The sequence below is a fragment of the Cricetulus griseus genome, chromosome 2 (assembly GCF_003668045.3).
Source record: "Cricetulus griseus strain 17A/GY chromosome 2, alternate assembly CriGri-PICRH-1.0, whole genome shotgun sequence".
In the NCBI taxonomy this organism is placed as follows: Eukaryota; Metazoa; Chordata; class Mammalia; order Rodentia; family Cricetidae; genus Cricetulus; species Cricetulus griseus.
In genome coordinates this window covers 408357537-408378134 of record NC_048595.1, presented here as the reverse complement: position 1 = coordinate 408378134, position 20598 = coordinate 408357537, and the positions used below count along the sequence as shown (strand labels likewise).

Genomic DNA, 20598 nt, shown 5'->3' with positions numbered 1-20598 from the left:
CATAAAAATTAAAAAATAATGAAGTTAGCAATGTGTGTTGAGCAGATACAGGTTTTCATCCTTTCCCTCAGCACAGTAAAGTAGCAATTAGTTCGTCTTCGGCCTCTCCTACAGTGCTTTGAGCCAGTGTCTCAGGACACCAGCTGTAGAGATCAGCATCGGTAAATCCCCGTGTTTATGGTTCCAAGAACTTCTGGAATGGATAGCAAACTGGAATCTCTATTTGCAGAGTAGGTTCAGGTGGTAAGGAAGAGGACAGGGAAGTCTTTATAAAAAAAAAAAGAAAAAAGAACTGTGGTCGTCACAGAGGCAAACAGCAGGGACGTCTCCGGCTTCTTTTCTCTCTGGCGTCCCACTACCCACACCACCAGGAGGGACCACTCTACAGGTGGAAAAAAGTCGCGAGGGGCTAAACCCGCCCCCTCTCCAGTTCTAGACTGTCTGCAGCCAAACCTACGGGCGCCAGGCGCCCCGCCCGGGCCCCGCCCACTCCCCAACTGCGGCCCCGCCCCTCAGCACGCCCGGCTGGCCGGCGCCCCTCCCCGCCCCCCACGTGACAACCCCACCCGCCACGCGCGCTCCGATTGGTTCTTCGGCACGAGAAGGCGGAGTCTATCGAAGTCCTGCGCCCAAGAGGCGGCTGCACTTTTCAAACCCCAACTGTAAGAAGCTTGGGTCAGCGTCTGTGCGGTCGTCGCCACCGGGAGTCGCCTCTCGGGGCCTGGCTGACGGCGACCGGCCGCTGCGGGGAAGAGTGCGAGGTGAGCCTGTGTAGCCGCGGCCCGGTCGGAGGGTGGGTAGAGCCTGCGGCGGCGGCGCCGAACTGCGGCCGAGCGGTCCGCCAGCGTCGCGTCTAGGGTGCGGGGCGCGGGGACACGGCGGGGAGCCCGAGGGCCGGGGCCGGCGTCCCGGAGCGTGGCCTTGCCCGATCGCCCCCACGGCGTGTGAACCTGTCCTCCTTGTGGCTCCCGGGGTCGCGTGCGGTGGTCGCGGGGCGCCTTCACGTCGGGGCGGGCGGGCGCGCCTGACCCGCAGCCCGGGAGAAACTTTGCGGCCGTCGCGTGAGCTGCTGTCAGTCCCGGCGTGGCGAGCCGAGCTGTTGCCGTGACTTCCCGGCTTTCCTTTAAGGAGGTGGTTAGTCCTCTGTGCCTGTGACCCATCCACAGACTGGAGAGCCACATCATGGCCACGGTGTGGACCTTTATCCCCGCCCGGCCTTACCGTGGGAAAAGGCTCTCGGGATATAGATGAGTGGAGACAAAGTTGAAAGAAACTTCCCGGCCAGCCGGTGGCCAGTCTCCGTGGCTTGTGTTGGGACTAGAGGCGCGCTGGCTTCAGCTCGCAAGTTGGAATTAAGAAATATGTCCGAAAGCCTAGTAATTTCAATCATACTCAAAACATTAGGTCTGTGTATGACATTCACCGAGTGTGTCTGGCTGACGTCATGTTTACATCCGCGGTACCGATAACGCCGAACCTCATCGGCAGGTTTGATACGGTGTGGACTTTTTAAGTTTTCAAGTCTAGGGGAGAGAGGGGCTGTGTCTTGGGCAGCAGGGTCAGCAGCGGTAACTAGGGAAGCGGAGGCATATGAAACATGGAATTTTCAACTCAGGGAGCACAGTTCTATGGCAGAGAGGTATAAACTCACTTTCTCATTGGTACACCGTTGTACAGTCTTTACGGTGAGATACCCAGAAATGGTTTTCAGCAGTTTCATAAAAATTGAATCACATTGCTTTAAAATTGAGTGTATTTCAAAAAGCTAGTGACCAAGTTTTAGACCTGTCTTCTTTCCTGATCCTTTTCTAATATTAACCTTTTTTTGATATTTCAAATAATTGTTAATTTCTAGAGATATACATACATTTTAGATAATTTTCTAAAATGAAGGTTTACTATTAAAGTACATTTACTTACATGACAGTATGTTTAAGTTAGAAAAATAATATTTCTGTAATAATTTGAGTCTTCTTTGTATGTGAATAGAATGGTGACAGTGTCTCTTGGATTTTTAAGTAAGAAATTCCAGTTCCAGTTCAGGGAGATGGCACTGCCAGAAGGTGCTTGTCTCCAACCCAAATGTCCTGATCCATAGGACCTACATGGTAGAAAGAGAGAACCTATTCTCACTTCTCCTCTTGCATGTAATAAAAAATTAAAAAAAAATAGAAATTATAATTTGGTTAAGGTAGAAGTGGCATTTTAGTAGAGGCTTCATTAATCAATGTCAATAACATCTATAGAAAATGCAGGCATTTAATGGCAGATGCTTTTAATTAATTTCATTTTTAACTTTGTACTGACAGCTAGGCAGTGGTGGCACAGGCTTTTAATCCCAGCACTGGGGAGGCAGAAGCAGGTGGATCTCTGTGAGTTTGAGCCAGCCTGGTCTACAGAGCAAGTTCTAGAACAGCCAGAACTGTTACACAGAGAAACCCTATCTCAAAATAAAAAAGATTGCACTAACAATGCACAGCTTGACAGCTTTATGGTACTAGGTGAACATATAAACATGTTTCAACACTTTGTTTTGTAACAATTTGATAATTATAAAGGATTTCTATGTCAAAATGTCCTAATTTTAATTGTAGAGACTCAATTTAAAACTCATAAATCAAGGAAACCAGTTACACATTTATTCACTTTACCTTAGATTTTCTTAAAGTATATTATAATGCATATTTCCTGTATCTGATATTCTCTACATCTTGACATTTGCTCTATTGTTTAGCCATATCCCAAGACGTGCCTACCAGTTTTGAAGGATTTTTGCTTTTTGAGACAGAGTCTCACTCTGTAGACCTGGCTGGCTTTGAACTGAAGAGATCTGTCTGCTTTTGCCTCCCAAGTGCTGAGATGAAAGGCTAGTACCACTATACCAACTCAATTTGGATTATCTGTTTATATGGCAGCAGTGTTGGGGATTGAACCTGTGGGTTCTTGCATGTAAGATTGGCAGTCTACCAACAGAGCTATATATACAACTATACATGGTTTTCTATGCCAGACTACTAGAAAAAGATAGGGTTTTGTTGTTTGTTTGTTTGTTTGTGGTACTGTGTTCAAAGCAGAGAAATGTTCTTTTTAATTAAGTTACAAGTATGTATTTTATATGATTATATTGTGATATAAGTTGCAATTTTGAATGCATACTTCATTAAATTACTTTCTTCTCTTTATCCTTTTCCTAAGCATGTAATTCATAGTTGGTTATTTTGTGCATGTAAATGAGTTCTCTTTTAAATATTTATACATAATATGTTTTGCTTGATCCCCTTGCTCTTTCCAGCTAGTCCAAAAGAGGACATACATATTAAGCACTGAGAAATTTTAAAGGTGAAATAGAAAGTCTTTTTTTTTTTAATCCTTGAAGGATTAGATTCCATTTTGCATTGTAATAGTTACTGAACAAACAGTACTTTGGTGCTGTTAGTAAATGGTATGGTAATTTATTTTACAACAGAAACCCAATTTTCCATCTGATGAGTGACAAGCTCTGTGTAATTGCTGGCCCACCATTATTTCCATTTTCAACATCTTCTCATCCTTCACAATTACAGGATTTATTCTTTGCTGAAGGTGGAAGAGGTGGCGGCAGGCCTTACTGTCTTGGCCCAGTGTCAGGCTGGGGTTCCTTGCCTGGGACTGTATCCCTGGTGTAAACTATACCCTAGAGGTTGGACCAGAGTCAGTTGGCTTCCTATTGTGATTTTCAGGGGATTAGATTATTGAATTATGCTTGCTGTTGCGTATTTAAAAACAAATATAACGGTACAGTGCTGTCAGTAGACTACATAGCATATGGAAGTCATCATCCATTAACACCGGTGCTGTCTTCCAGTCCCTGGCCAGCTAAAACATATGCTTCAACACAGCAGAAAGTTCTTTTTTTTTTTTTCTTTTTATGGGTGCTAGATAAGTAAAACTTTAGTTTATCTTTTCCTAGACACAACTTGGTCTTGTTGATGCCCATGTAGAAGAGAAAAGTTGCTTCCCTGCTATATTCATTCACATTTACTTCATGAAGATAGGACAACTATCTGACTTTCAGGGGTGTTCTTAGCTAACATAGATAGTGACATGAAAACAAGTGCTCACCTAGTCTGAAACAATTAGTAAGTCAAGACTACATGTTTTTTAGTCTTGCATAGATGATAAAAATGAATTTATTTACATTTCTAGGTCATGTGACTACCTTGTTTTGAACTGAAATTCTATAAGAGCAATTTAAAATGTTCATAACTAGCTAACTGCTATGAAATAGGCAGGGACTATATTGAAAGCTTCTGTACTGCAATTTCCAGATGAATCTCAGGCTAGTCCGTAAAATTGCCTTTTGCTGTATTTTATCATTTATAGACTTTTATCCAACATTTCTAAATTCTTATTAGGGACATCATGCCAAGTTGCTTAAGTTCAAGTACAAGGTTATTGTCCTTTAGATACAAAGTGTGATTGCAATCTAACATTACATTTTCAAGTAAAGGGGTATGTCAAGAATCCTCTTGTTTGAAGCATAAAGGAAAGGCGTTTACGTCAACCTGTGGCTTTTAGGCAAAGCTTCTTGGGGCAGAGCATGTATAAGAAATAGCCACTTAAGGAAAGTATATTTCAGACAGAGAAGTAAAGCAAAGAAGTGGAGAGAAAATATGAGATTGAAGCATGACGAGAAAGGGAGCAAGGGTATATTGAGCTCCTGGGTCTTTGAGTGTCATGCTACAAAGGATTTTAAGTTATAGTTCCTGAGGCTAATAAAGGCAACTATTTCCAAATGCTTTTAGTATTGTATTCTGTAATCTCTACATTCATGAGCTCTTTTCATTTGATAACCTTGGAATGAATATTACAATGAATAACTTTTAAGTTGAGTTGGTTAGAGGTTTAGAAGGATGTTTATTTACTGTTCATCATACTGGCTTTCTCCATTCAGTTCAGCCAAGGCACAGATCAAATCTAACAATTCTTTCTCTTCCTTCATTGATTCATATCTGAATTCTTATTGTAATTATTATAATGGGAGTTAATGAAAAAACTGGAAAGAGTATGACATCATACTAGTGTATGATTGAAATCTTACTTGTATCTTCTGTTATGCATTTATGCCTTCTGGCACTGTGTCTATAATTGCTTACAAACACACATTTACTAAGTCCCTTAAGATATTTTCATTGGTGTAGTCTGATGATAAAATATTAAATGATTTCATTGAGTAAGATATATTGGCAATTTTGTAAATTTAGGATGTTAATATTCTTGTTAGAATTGGTTATAAGTCTATAAATTGTAGAAGAGAAGATCTATGGATTGTTTATTAGAATTGAGAATTGGGTGGTAATTTTAGGACATACAAGGAGAGACAGAACTGATGGGTAGCCTGAATGTATATTACATGACAGACAAACCCTGTTTGTGAAGATGTTAATGGATAGAGATGACATTTGTGCTCTATTATAGGCAAAATTGGCTAGAGGAGGAGAAATAGCAAAATATCTGGACTGACAGCTCTTTTAAGTAAACAGAAGGAGGCAAACAAGAAAGCTATATGGATCCTTAAACAGATTTCAATACAGGTATATTAGCAATAGGTAAATGTGCCTACAGTCTAGTCTCTTGAAATGTCTTCTTCTGAGGCAAAGTTTGTATCCCAGGAGATACAGAGCCATAATGAAATGAGTCATAGCATCAAAACTCATTTGCATATTTAAATGTATTTGGAAAACTGCAATTGCCCAACATTGTTTTTAGCTACATCTATTGTCATACAAGTACCTGTGGTATGTTCATCCATTATAATGGCCATCAGTTCACGTGAGTGTTACAGAATTCATTAGGGTATGAAGTTAATACATGCAAAGACCAATTATGGAAGTCCTTTAAGTGGGCTGAGCAGTAAGATCTGATTTAGACTGTCATTATGCATTTCATTTTTATTAAAAAGAAAAAAGAAAACAAAGTTCCTTTTCTCCTTATATAACTAAATAACAAGCCAAAGTTAATTCTCATTAGGATACTTGGGTCTCACATTTGAGCTCTTAAAGGGTCCCAGTATTGAACTTTTCTCACTACCCACTGTGTGTGTATGTGGAATTGTCCTTTGAAAATTTCATAAATGTATGCAATGTATCTCAAACATATCCATGTCCACTCCCTCCCTCCATCTTCTCTTTAGAACTCCATCTCATCTCCCTCCTAACTTGATGTCCTTATTTGTTTGTTTGTTTATCTAATCTCCCTGAATCCAGTTAGTGCTGTCCATATATGCATAGATGTGAGGTCATCAACATGGGAAATCTATCAGTGACCACACTCCTAAAGAAAAGTGGCTCTCCTTCTCTGATAGTCATCAGCTACTTACTAATAGCTCCTCGGCTAGGGGCAGGGCCGTGGGATCCCTCCCCTCCATGCTGGAACTTTTAAGGGCTTGATCTTGTGTAGGTGACATGTGAGCTGATGTGTACAACAGCCATGTCTTTTCTTGCCAAAAGGACAGCATTTCACAGCACTCTCCTCCTCCTCCAGTTCCGAAATGTTCCTGAGAAAAATATGAATTTTAAAGTTACTCACTTACTTATTATATAGAGTTAAAAGTAAGTTTAGTCAAAGAATGATTAGTATTTTTTATGTAACATTGAACAGCATACTGATTTTTATTTGGTATATAGCCTGAAGTCGTTCATGGTCTCTGCATGAGATCTGACCTATGATTTGGATAATGAAATGCAAAGAAAAAATTTGAAGCCTTGAAAAATCTGGCAAATAATGGCTCTCGAACTTATTTATCATACAATTTATAAACTTTTATATCTTTACATTCATACTTATTGAGGTAAAAAGTAATCTTTGAAAGTGTGCTAATATGTGGGTTTTAGAATTTATGAATCCAGCAGGTTTTTGCAGTGCTTTTAAAGCTATAAATCTTGCTTAATTGAACATAAATCTTTGATGCCCTAAAAGGATATTACCTCTTGAAAACTGGGAGTAGAAAATGCTTATTCATAAAATGTTTATTAGTTTTAGTTTCTATGAGGCAAACATACTAGAATCTAAAATCTATATGAAAGAAAAATGAAAACTCATAAACTTGTCTCTCTGATTAATTGCTATGTTTTTGTTGGTGAAAAGTGTTGGGAGGATAGCCCAATTGTGTCAGTGATGAGGCCTGTCCCTCTTCTTTGTGGAAATGAGAATAATATAAGTGTAATCATAAGCATGGACTTTTAAGTATAGGTACAAACATTGGATTTTAAATTTTAAAATCTTAGATTCTAAAATTCAAAGGTGGTACAGAAAAGTCTTACCCTAACTGTATTGATTTTTCAGATAATATAATGTGACCAGTGAAACTGCATGTCTTCAGAACTAAGAAGGTATGAAAAAGTTAACTGAGCACCAGGTGGAAAGGCACAGGCCTATTATCCTAGCATTCAAGAGATAGGATTATAACTAGTTCAAGGTGAGCAGGGATTAAACAGAGTTTTCTAGGCTAACCTAGCCTGCATAGTGAGACCCTTAAAAACAAACAAACCAGACGACTGCCCACTTTGGTCATTTTCTGCCAATATTGTCACTTGTCTTTTATGTGTTTTTACATTTCTTTTTTCTTATAAGAACACTAGTCTTAGTGGATTAGGACCTACATTAATGGTCTCATTTTAAGTTATCACCACCTTAAAAGCCCTTATCTGAAAAAGCAGATTCAGTGTCAGGTACTTGGGGTTAATATTTCACTAACAAATACAAGGAAGATGTAGTTTGGCTTATAATGGTAGCTGTTAGGATTTGAATATACTTTGTCCTCTAAACTTGAGTTGAATTCCCATTGTGAGGTGCTTTCCTTCCCCTTTGAAGACAAGGTTTTGTTGTGTAGTCCTGGAAGACCTCATACTTACTGTATATTTCAGGCCAGCCTCAACTCTTAGCAATCCTGCCTGCCTTCAGACTGGTTTAGCCTCTGAGTGCTGGGGCTATAGGTGTGAGCACCATCACACCCAGCCATTGTGAGGTAGTAAGAGGATGAGGACTTCGAGTCTGTGGTTAGAGTCACTGGGAAGTGATTAGGATTATTAGATAAGGTCCTTAGGTTAGAACCCCCTGTGGTGATGAAGCATCTTAGTGACTTTATGAAACAACGAGGGAAAGAGACCAGGCATGCACACACTTCTTGTCTCTTGCCATATGATGCTTTGTGATATCTTGGGACTCTCCAGCAAGAAGGCCACCATCATTTGAGGATCCTTGGCCTTGTACTTCCAGAACTGTAAGCTAAAATGAGCACATTTTCTTTATTATTAGTTCAATGACTATATTGGACTTCCAATATAGTAACAAGAAGCAGACTGTACAGCCTTCTAGTTGGAATGAAGAGTAAATGGAATGCAGACCTAAGAGCATTTCAGCTCAGATGTTTGTTTTTCAGGAGACTGCATTGGTAGTCTTACTCCTAGAGATGTATCTCCAACTACCTAGAGAAGTGTTTTTCTGCAGGGCCAAAGGTTACAGAGAAACAATTTACAGATCTGAAAATCGAACAGAAAACTGTATTCCAGACACACTGTCTTTTTGCTAAGTAGAAGATAGTAGTTGGCATTTGAATGAAGCAAAATGAAAAAACAGTTGCTCTCAAGCAGGAAGTGGTGGGATGTGGCAATGGGAACACTCTAGAAGGCTATAGGAGAGTGCTAGTAGAATAATCCTTGGTCTTTCATTAGGCAGAGAGTCCACCATAATTACATGAATTCAGTTACTATGAAATAGTAGTTTGATAGTAAAATTTAATAAAGTTTTAATATCAGTTAATAATTCCATATTAAAACTAGTTACATAAAGTCTCAAAAGTTGCAGACAGTATGAACTTCAGGTTTGGATTTGAACTCTGGGTTAGTAATTTGGTTATGATCAGTCTCTGGCCCAGCAAAATGATTGTGTTTTCATGCATGGCATACTCAGTATTGGGCTCTGCTGGAGGAAGAGCTAATTCGTAAGGTGCAGGGGAATTTCTAGATTCAGTTTGCAAAGTAACCAATCCATGAACAGATCCTATTTCTTGTATTTCAGGGGACTGTAATATAATTCACAAAATGTGAATGTGCCACCAAGTTTGTTTTGGCCATATGAAGTTAAAACAAAAGTCATTACATTGCTATACTAAATTACACAGGTGTGTGAAAATTGTAGCTTTAAAGAATAATAGTTCACAGCTAAATAAAGTGATCACCTCATTTCATTTTTGTCATAATGATTTCTTACTGTTTTTATAGTAATGTCATTTGGGAATGAAGTCGGTAGCTTTGTTTAGGTGCCATAGAGGAGGTGGTACCAGTTTCTGTCTGTGTGTGCTTCTGGTGTTTTTTTTTTTTTTTTTTTTTTTCTTGTGAATAGCATAAGCTCCTGAAATCAGCCCTATTTTCTTTGTGGTTCTATCTTAATACTATATTTGGAGTTGTGTGATGTAGCGCACATCCTGCCCGAGATAATGTCTCTTTTTCTTAGTTACACTTAAGTTACATCCTGTCTCTTCCTTTAACTAGGTAAAAGTAAGTGCCCAGAGAAGCAGACCTGGCAGTCATCTAACATGTCTCGGAGAAGGTTCGATTGCCGAAGTAGCTCAGGCTTGCTGACTACAACTCCTCAAACGCCTATGAAGACAGAAAATTTTAATAATTTCTATACGCTTACATCAAAAGAACTCGGGAGGTAAGGAGACTTTGATATGTGTGCTGTCTAGATTCAGATTTTCTATTTTTGCCATAAAACTCGCTTGGAACCATTGTCAGTGATTGCAAAGGAAAGCCGCTATCTCTGCTTTCTTGACTGACTAGAAAATCAGATCCATGGAGCCGTTCATATCAAACCTCCCACCCAGCTTCAGACCTCATTTCTTTCTGCATCTTCGAATGGGAAGGGACAGCTTAGGCTGCCAAGTCCCCATCTGGGCTCTGCCATTGGCTATCTGTGTGTCTTCAGTTAAATTACAATACCTACTAATGCCAGTGTCCTCTTCTGAAAAAAGATGAGGATAATTGCATTTGTTTTATTTAGATTTTTTTAGGGTTAAGTTACTTAATATTTGTAAAGTGCTTGTTATAGTGTTAATGTGTTTTGATTTTAATACATTTGTTTAAATTTCTAACTACTGTGTTTGTCTAAAAGAGAAATAGAGGGATGCTTCTCCATTACACACACACACACACACACACACACACACACACACACACACACACACACAAACACACACTTTCATAAGTTAAGATTTAACTCATGTCTGATATCACAGTTTTATGTCACAAAGAATTGGTGTTCTAGAAATAGAAGCTTGTATAAATTCTGCCTTAGTTTAGCCAAATATATGTCTCTTATGGCCAAGGGTGCCCTTGACATTAGTACTACAGTACCTTTACAATGTATGAGAATTAGAAAAGCTGTGCCAAGTTATTTGTCTATTGTGTGTCTTCTTAGGTTTAATTAAATGTGGTTGTGAAGGATTAGAAGCCAGTGGTCATATAGATCTTCAGTTCTTTTTTTGTGTGTGTGAAGGTCATTATCTTGGCTTATGCTACTGTGGTTTACAAAATCCATTTTTTTTTTTTTTTTGATGTTTTTCGAGACAGAGTTTCTCTGTGTAACTTTGTAGACCAGGCTGGCCTCTAACTCACAGAGATATGCCTGCCTCTGCCTCCCGAGTGCTGAGATTAAACATGTGTGCCACCACTGCCCGGCTAACACAATCCATTTTTATTGATGGGTAGAATATAAAACAGTGATTAATTTTCACCTGAAGATCTCAGTGTGGAATCTCAGATTGGCTGTCTGTGAAAGCTAATTATTTGCTTGTGTCTTTTATGTTTAGTAGAGGCAGGCCCTGGCCTTTCCACTCTTTCAGATGGTTCATACAGCCCTTCTTTCACAGCGTAAAGATGAACCCACCCATCTCACAGCCATGGAATGTTTTGCTCTCTGCTCTGCTAATCTCTACTTGATAGGCAATTTCCTTTTTGTAGTTGCATGTAATATATACTTAGGTTGTAGTGTTTCAAATATTAAAACAAAGCTGAACATCACTAGTTCCACTAAGTGCTTTTCATAAGATCCAATGTCCAGAAAGCCTTCGTTGGTGCAGTTACCCTCTTCTGGACCACTTTCTGCTTCTGATTGCTTCTGTTAAAATGAGAGGCCTAGGATTAGGCACAGCACTGTTAATTGCTTCCTTTTAGATTGTAAGTAGACTATTGAAGAAACACAGCATGCCATTGGATGCCTGTCTGCCTCCTATTCTTTGTTTCCCTCTCTCCTCATTTTCTTCCACCCTCCTTTAGCATTGGATGTGCCCAATCTGTGTCACATAGCATCGAGTTACTCTGCCTGAGCTAGGAGTTACTTGAGCTGCCTTTGCTCTGGATCAAAATTTGTGTGATGTTCTTAGTTGTGTGCTGTCTTTTTTTCTTAGTTGAGAAGGTAGAGTAAATGTGTTCAAGTTGCCTTTTATTGCAAAATGTCTGGAAATTGCTTTGAACAGATACTTAGACAATGACTTGTTTTAATCTGTGCAGTAAGAAGCATTCTTACTTATTTTTCTAGGTTACTATTTGGATGAGTAAATTTACTAGGTTAACTTTGCAGAATAATAGGTATAGTAGCTAATGAGAGATTTTTTTTTTCCTTTAACTTTTCAGAGACCTTGAGTGGGTCACTAAATTGTCTTACAGAGGTGATGTAAGGAACCGTCATGAATTGGAGTTAGTTTGCTTTTAAACATTGTAAAGCAAAAGCTCTTGGTAGGATTTGATTAAAACAAAGATTGCTTATATTCTAGCATCAGATGTCTTCATGGAAGAGACTAAAATTGTGTCTTTGAATTGCTTTTGGCTAATGACTCACATGGTAGATTTTGGCACATTTAATTTTCAACCTTGGCAAATTGCAATCATATTATTTTTTTATTCTTCCATGAACGTTAAAATCCTTGCAAACTCGTAACCAGTCTTAGTGTGAGAGCCTTGTGAAGTGAGGCTGGGTTCTGATCTTGCTTCTCTGGGAGACTTGCATATTCTGTAATAAACATAATCCTAGCATGTGGAAAACGACAAAGTTATCTCTCTGTATCAGTTGGCTTTTAAAGTTTAATTTCATAATGTCAGTGTTTGAGAATATATTTCCCTTTAGCAATACAAAGGACTATATAAAGTAAGTCTAAGTTCATTTTCACTATTCTCAAAAAACAGCATTGTTCCTGTTTTTTAACATGTTGGGTAAGTTTTTTCCACCCCTCCCCCAGCTAAGGCAAAGTTTCATCGGCCTTGTGGTTAGAAGGGTGAGGCAGATTCAGAAATAAACGTCAGCTTCCTTTGTGGCTTACCCTCCCCATCCCTTCATATTTTATTGTGTGTTCTAGAAGGCAGACGGTAACGGCTAGACCTTTCACTGCTGGGAAATCTAGTCAGCTTTGTCCTTTGAGGGTGTGCATTGACTGTTACTGCTAAAGTTTTGAGTTTTTTTGACTATCTCTCTTAAATTTGGTACAGGAACATTATATAGTGAAGATTATTCTTATATTTCTATACTATAACTAGCATCTTAGAATATAAAATAGATACTTGATTTTTCCCCCTTAAAGTCTCTAATAATTATGCTAAAATATTTATCTTGTTTCACAGTATATATGAATATATGCATGCATAACTGTGTTAATATATGGATAGAACTTTATCAAGATCGTAAATTTTTAAAAATGCAAATATGGGCCAGATGGTGGTGGTGCACACCTTTAACCCCAGCACTCGGGAGGCAGAGACATACTCTGAGTTTGAGGCCAGCCTGGTCTGCAGAGTAAGTTCCAGGACAGGCAGAGCTATACAGAGAAACCCTGTCTCCATCCCCCACCCTCCAAAAAAAACCATAGCATAATGTGTGGTGTTATTGTGAATACACAAACTCTGCTGCGTATTCAAAAGCATTACAGGGCTATTGTGTGTTAGTTTGCAAAATATAGATTTCTCTAGACTTGATTAATTAGGTCAGACATAGTCCCTGTCGTCATAGAGTTTTTTCCTTAGCAGTGAACATTGTCAGATGAACCCATGACATTTGGTCAACTTTGTCCTTGCTCACGGCTATCAGAGTAGTTGTAGAAAGCCTCAGAAAGGCCTGAAACAGTAAGGTAGAAATAATCTTGCAGCCGGGCATTGGTGGCTCGCACACCTTTAATCCCTGCACTCGGGAGGCAGAGGCAGGCGGATCTCTGTGAGTTCAAGGCCAGCCTGGTCTCCAGATCGAGTGCCAGTATAGGCTCCAAAGCTGCACAGAGAAACCTTGTCTCGAAAAACCAATAATAATAATAATAATAATAATAATAATAATAATAATAATAATAATCTTGCTAACAAGTTTGTTTTTGAAGCGATTCTAGTTCCTAGATACTGTCACATGACTAGCATGTAGTGAAGTCATCACAACTGTAAATGGTGTGTCTTTCAGATATGTAGCTTCCTTGGCTTTCTAGTTTGTTTTCTTAACTTTACAAGGTGAGTTTTTTAATTTTAAAATCCCAAATTCCCTTCCTGTTTTAGACAAGTTTTTGCTTCTATATCTCAGTAAGAATTAGTAAATGTTAAACTTAATAGAGAAACAAAGCCATTTTAAGGGTAGAAATTATTCCGTAGTTGTAAGACAAGAAAGTTAGAAATTCATATTTTATGGTTTACTTCTTGGCACTTAACAATAAAGGATCAGGTTTGTACATGTAGAAGTCTTTAGTTGTGGAATGTTAATAAATATAGGCTTTGGATTATAGCTTGTGTGCTTTATTTTTAGTTATTAACTATATGTTTTAGATTATTGACACTAATTTTGAGGTAATTGGTAGCAATGAAGAGGAATCTGTCATTTTGGTTCTTGGGAGTAAGAACTAAAATCCAGTCAAGTAATTTATTCTGCTAACTACCCCCACTGTAAACCTCTTGTGGGTTAAATGGTTGACCCTGCTGTCAGCTGACCATCGGTGTTAGAAGTATATTCCTGAGAGTAACTGCAGCAATGAAGTAAAAATACCATACTTTCTGGAGATTTATTTGTACCTGTTAGTATCAGAAACTAGAGTGTGGTTTATTCTCAGTGTAGAGATTATTAAATTGAGATCTTTTAGAGTAAAACCTAGAAGGTTTATGATAGGCTTCAGCCTGAAAACCCTCTGGAATTGAATATAAACCTTTCTATTTAAAGGCAGGTATGCATTTTTTGGAGTATGCAAATCAATAGCTTTTACTAGTTCTTCAGATAATCCTTGCTTCAAAATAGCTTCACATCTTTGTAAAACTAAATGCTAAAATACATGCATATGCGGGGAGAAATAATCTTTGTGTTTTAAGTTTGGGTGGGATGCTAAGTATGTCTATTATCGAGATAAAGGCATTTGTACTTTCCTAGAGTGATTAACATGACATTACTGGATGTACTTATACCAAACTGTTGAAAACCCTGAATTTTCTTGCCTGAACATAAAATACATTAATACTCTCCATGGGCTCCATGTCCCTTATGTGTCTATTAGAAGCTTAGAGTTTGTAGGTAAATGAAATTATCAGGTACACTGAAAGTGTGTCATACTAATAGTAAAAATAAATTGATTGTCCTGCTGTGATAGTTAGTCTATATTTTATGTGGTAGCATTGTAGACTTTATAAAAACCATAAGGTACTTGATTCAGTTTATACAGAAAAGAAAATTTCCTAATGGCACAGATATGTGAAAGAATTTACTTTAATAAGTTGAAGGTTTAAAATTGCCCTTTTTCTTCTTCTAGAGGAAAATTTGCTGTGGTTAGACAATGTATATCAAAATCTACTGGTCAAGAGTATGCTGCAAAATTTCTGAAAAAGAGGAGAAGAGGCCAGGATTGCCGGGCAGAGATTCTGCATGAGATCGCCGTTTTGGAGCTGGCGAGGGCCTGTCCTCACGTGATTAATCTTCACGAGGTCTACGAAAATGCAACTGAGATCATTTTGGTGTTAGAATAGTAAGTATGTGCTTTCTTACACATTTAAGGTGTTGATTTTAATTGGTAGAATATGGCATGAAATGTCAGAGCTAGTGATAACAGTATGACAAAATTTATAAAGATGCCTGTTGATACAATAACAGAGACATATAGTTTATATTTATACATTTTGACAAGGCTAAATGTATAGCCTCATACTTAAATACCAAAACTAACAGCAGGTAATAAACAAAAGACAGCACAATAATTTGAGAATATACTGACAAGAATTCAATTCCATATTAATAGTACATAAATTGAGGTTTTCTTCTAGAAAATAATGTAATGATAAATAAAAGTGAAGCCATTTTTATGTTTTCTAAAACCTGTTTTAATTAAAAATATGTCTAAGGAAGTGATTCAAGAAGAGGCTTGCAGAAAGCTCTGTCTCTGACATCAGTACATACGATGTAAAAAGAATGTCAGGAACTGTAGCCAAAAGGGAGAAACATTGAAAACACCAAAATGCTCAATAATTGATGAAGTAGTTAGTGTATCGTGCTAAGATTGCAGTGGCCTGCTAACTCATAGATAGATTAACATCCAGTAAATAGAGTTACGCATTTTGAAAATGGACATTGGAAAGAGATCAGGTAAATTAATACTGAGTTTACCTCTGGTTTTGATAGGTTTTAATAAAGTAAATCTAATTTAGCATAAACTAAAAAGGATAAGTACTATTTTAGAGAAAATAGTGCTGCAAGCTATAGTGATTTTTTTTCCTGCCAGTGTATATCATTGCCCTTTGAATTTAAAAGTGTATTTGTCCTGTTTTATTTTATTTGCACAGCTATGTGTATATGGAGTGTGTGTGATGTATGTGTTCACTTGTGTGTGTGTGTGGTGCACAAACATGTGGAGGCCAGAGATAAGAGTTTAGATGTCTTCCTCAGTTGGTCTCCACTTTATATATGGAGGCTGGTCGTTCACTGAACCCGATCTTGCTGTTTCTGTTGGTCTGCTGGGCCTGCTGGCTCCATAGGTCCCTCCCTCCTCTGCAGTAGGATTGCAGGTGGGCCACCACCCCTGTTTGGTCCTCAAGCTTGTATGGTAAGCCTGTCACCTGCTGAGCCACCACTCCAGTTCCCAAGGGTTTTGTTTTAGTATTTATATTGTAAGGATGCAGAGATTTATTTATGTAGTTTTTGAAAATCAACTGTTTTGTGCAAGGAAATAAATTCAGTTAAAATTAATTTTGAAGGATTTCTAAAAGGTTAAACTGGCATGTAGGTTACTGAACAATGAGTAGTGTATAAATTTCCCAGAACAAGATATATGAAAGGCTATTATAGAACCTTCGGAGTAAGTTGGGATAGTAGGAACTATCAGGATACCAATGCCATTTCATTTTTCATGTATTTTATGATTACTTTTGTCAAAGATTCTTCAACTGTCTTTCCTCTAAGTAAACACCTTCCTGTAAGCTGTGGGAAAGGTTTTTAAGATAAAAAAACGGTTAATGAAATACTAGGTATGGAGAATGAATTCATACAGGATGTGGATGTGTTAATAAAATCCTGTGTGGAGTTTATGTGAAGCTACAACAAAATTCCTCAGAAACATGATGTATTTTACGCATAGTTCATGTTTACAACCTGAAAATGGATCCAGGTACCTTACCCACTGAATTAATAAATATCACTAGCTTTCAGCAAGTGTTTGAGTATTAGTATATTTAATTTGTTAAAGTGGCTAATTTATTGCTAGGATTGGGGCTTAATTGTGTTTATGACTTTTGGGCTGGCAGTGTCATACTGGGCATTTTCATTTAATCCTAATAATCTGGCAGACAGATTGGAAGCATATGTTTTTTTTTTTTTCTTTCCAGATTTTTTTATTTGAATTAGAAACAGGATTATTTTACATGACAATCCCAGTTCCCTTCTCCCTCCCACCCTCTCCTACCACCACCCCCCCAACTAAAACCCTACCTATCACATATCCTTTCTCCTCCCCCTGGGATGGTGAGGCCTTCCATGGGGTGCCATCAGAGTCTATCATATCCTTTGGGATAGGGCCTAGGCCCACTCCCGTGTGTCTTGGCTTAAGGAGTATTCCTCTATGTGGATTGGGCTCCCAAAGTCCACACCTATGCTAGGGATAAGTACTGAACTACTACAGGCGGTCCCGTAGATTTCCGAGGTCTCCTCACTGACACCCATGTTTCTGGGGTCTGGATCATCTGGATCAGTCTCGTGCTGGTATCCCAGCTATCAATCAGTCTGGGGAGCAAGAGTTCCCTGATGTTCAGGTCAGCTGTTTCTGTGGGTTTCACCAGCCTGGTCTGGACTCCTTTGCTCTTCACTCGTCCTCCTCTGCATCTGGATTCCAGTTCAGTTCGGTCATTAGGAAGCATATGTTTTATATGGTGAAAATATTCTTCACTTTGAAGATTTAGCATCAGTTGTTGATTTTTGCCATCTTCACTGAACCTCTTGAATATTGCACGGTATTTCTCTTTTGCATACTGCAGGATTTGTTCTGAAGAATAAGGTATTTTTCTGTGTAGCCAACGTGAGCATCAGACATAAGTGAGGGTGCATTAAGTCATCCCTAGTCCACATTGAAATGCTTCTGATGATCTCCAAAATGTTTTATAAGAATTAATTTTTTCCAGCTCAGAATCCAGTCAAGATTCATGTAGTTATATTTATTTGTAAAGTCTCTTTAATCATTCTGTTTTTATGAAATTGACTTTTGGGGGTGGTGAATGCATGTCATTTGTCACAGGAAATGTCACTTTTTCTAGATTTGTTTGACTGTATCCCCGTCATTAGATTGTAACATGTTTGATAAGCACAGTAGTGTGGGTGATAATGTGTGTCTCTTAATACGTCACATCAAGTGGCATTAACGTCAGCTGGTTTTGTTACTGGTTTTATTAAATTGGAAAATGAGTAAGATGGTCTGTCAGATCTCCCATTCATTATACAGGAACAGCCTCCCTTTGTAGTTAGGCACTAATGTGAGTGATGACCTGGTGAATACCATTCTCTTTGACACATGTTCCTGCAGGAATTCCAGTAGCCATTGACATACTAGCTTAAATTAGCAGTGATAGTGGATGGCAAGACTTAGTTCTGTCTAATCCCATTATTAACTCCACATTTATTAAGCTGGTGTTCTTTTAGTCAAAGTGTTCCTTTTCCCTGTCTCCCCTTTGACTATCACTATGTATTAATGGTTTCATTAAACTGTTAGCTTCCGTTAATTAAAAGTAGCCCATTATGATTAAATTAGTAGGCCCTAATTAGATGCTTACATTTTTTTCTGTATGACTAATTTATCAAAGATTAAATTTTTTCATGTTGGCTTTAAATCTCCATTCTGTATCCTTCTGATGTGATTGGATCAGTGTTTGAAGACTTCCTGGTTCTGCATACTAAGATTTCCTTGAATCTTCCTGGGCTGAACCTGCTCAGCCCCAGCAGCAAGTGACTAGATCCACCCTCCCCCATTTTCTTTTCTTTTTGCCATTCTTTTAAAGTATTGCCCACTATGGCATATATTCAGAAAGTCAGAGTTATACGGTTAGGTTAGGTGCATTTGCTTCTGTTTATATTCATTGTTAGGATTTCATTCTTTTAAACTTTGTTAAAATCATTCTAACTATAAAAAAAGTTTTGCACAATTTAAGACTCAGACACATAAAAGTGTTTGACGCTTATGTGTGCGAACATGTGTGTGTGTATGTGTGTGTGTGTGTGTGTGTGTGTGTGTGTGAGTGAGCATGTATGTGTGTTAAAAAGGGTTGAACTTGGGACCTCATTCCTTATAAGCACATGCTGTATCGCTGTGCCAGACTCTGGCCTCATGTATGGCTAGTTTCCAAGGACTCCATTGTATGGCTTACCATTTGATTCAGCCCATCATACATAGGTGGTATTATTTGTGGAGGTGGAGCTTCAGGGTAAATTCTAGAAGCTGATTGCTGGCTCAAAGAATAAATGCTTGTCCAACTACACACAATGTCTGAATCCCCCAAGGTTATTTTAAAACATACTTTTTTCAGTTACTGCATTTGTTAACCTTATAAATACATGTAAAACTTTCTTTAGCAATTAGTATAGCTAGGGGTTCTGATAGTTCTATTCTATTTTTATGTTTTGTTGTTTTGCCTCAATCCTAGCCTTTTTAAAAAAGATTTTATTTATTTATTATGTATACAACATTCTGCTTATTCTGTCTGGTGTATATCTGCACACCAGAAGAGGGCACCAGATCTCATAATGGATGGTTGTGAGCCACCATGTGGTTGCTGGGAATTGAACTCAGGACCTCTGGAAGAGCAGTCAGTGCTCTTAACCCCAATCCTAACCTTTTTTAACCAAAGTGTTTACTTTTGTAAATTAAACGAAGTTCTTATAATCACCTTGTCACTTTTAAATATGTTTTAGATTTTTTAAAATTTTTTACCAACATACATAGCTCACATAAAAGTATTTCATTCTAGTTATACTGTGTCAGTGACTGTTTTAGTCCTTTTTTTTTTTTTTTTTGGTTGTTTGAATAAATAAGTAAATGCTGCTTTTCTAGAAAGTGTGGGATTTTTGAGAGTAGATGAGTCAATTTGTCCCCACTCCATGAAGTGAAGACATTATCCACACTAACTGTTTCAAAGGCATATACAGGTAATGAAGGAGAATACCTTCAGAAACTAATAAAGGGGAGATGTTTTCTAAATAGGCATAGAAAGTTTTTAATAGTGCTGAATTTTGAGCAAACTAAAATTGACTGTGGTATTAATTTTTTGAAGGCTATGAGACAAAAGCTGCCCTTGAAACACAACAACTTAAAAAGGGAACTTGCTTATAATTTACAGGCAATAACTCTGCAATTATGTAGGGCTGAAATGAGAAACCCTTTTTGTTAGGAAATTACAAAGTTCTGTCGATTAAATGTGTCATTGTAGAAGACAATTTTAAAAGTGCAGTGTGCTAACTGATTTAGCAACAGCCAGAATAGTTAGTCTTGATTTTTGTGGCACCCCATAAGCACCCTGTGGACCTGTGGCTTGCTTTCTATGATGGTCTCAGTTTGTGGTGTATTCTGTACCCTGTAAGTGCCTAGTGAACAAGTTTCTAAAAACTTAATGTGCCATCTTTTTATTTATTTATTTTTTTTACCTTCCTAGAATTGTATTTGCAGTGTTAAAATTGCTAATCTTATCTTGGCACCATTGCAGGAATGTAGTTAGACCACTCTTATTTTTGAGTGAAATTTTAAGTTACTGTAAATAGTGTACTAAAAAGGGAGGGGTAAAGGTGTATTGTCAGCCTACACCATGGAAGTGTGTGGGGAAAAAAGTGGCCAATATATTAAATATTCATGAGGATAAATGTATTTCTTTTTCCAGATTTCGGTTTTCCTATATTGCCTTCCAATGCCTGATTTTATAATTGACTAATATAAATGCAATAACAATGTGAAATTTCTGGTACTTACATTGCTCTTGAGTCAGACAATGAAGTTAGTTTTTCTTGAATTTTCATGTTTTGGTGAGTATGGTAGGATTGAAGTGTGGAGCATATGTCATTGGTGCCTTTACACATGTTCTTTACCAGCGG

General features: G+C 38.0%; 1 protein-coding gene across 3 annotated transcripts in view; it reads left to right on the top strand.

Annotated features, from left to right (window-relative positions):
- The first annotated feature begins 605 nt into the window (after positions 1-605).
- Stk17b (serine/threonine kinase 17b) overlaps positions 606-20598 on the top strand; it is a 30294-nt gene continuing 10301 nt past the window's right edge. The window contains exons 1-5 of one of the 3 annotated variants that reach the window (XM_027396879.2): positions 646-761; positions 5458-5573; positions 7324-7370; positions 9531-9696; positions 14798-15010. In XM_027396879.2, the coding sequence (XP_027252680.1) occupies positions 9575-9696; positions 14798-15010 (335 nt within the window). In that variant the 5' untranslated portion in view covers positions 646-761; positions 5458-5573; positions 7324-7370; positions 9531-9574. Of the gene's footprint in view, positions 762-5457; positions 5574-7323; positions 7371-9530; positions 9697-14797; positions 15011-20598 lie in introns of all 3 variants that reach the window. The other 2 variants (XM_027396877.2, XM_027396878.2) reach the window with 2 other exon arrangements.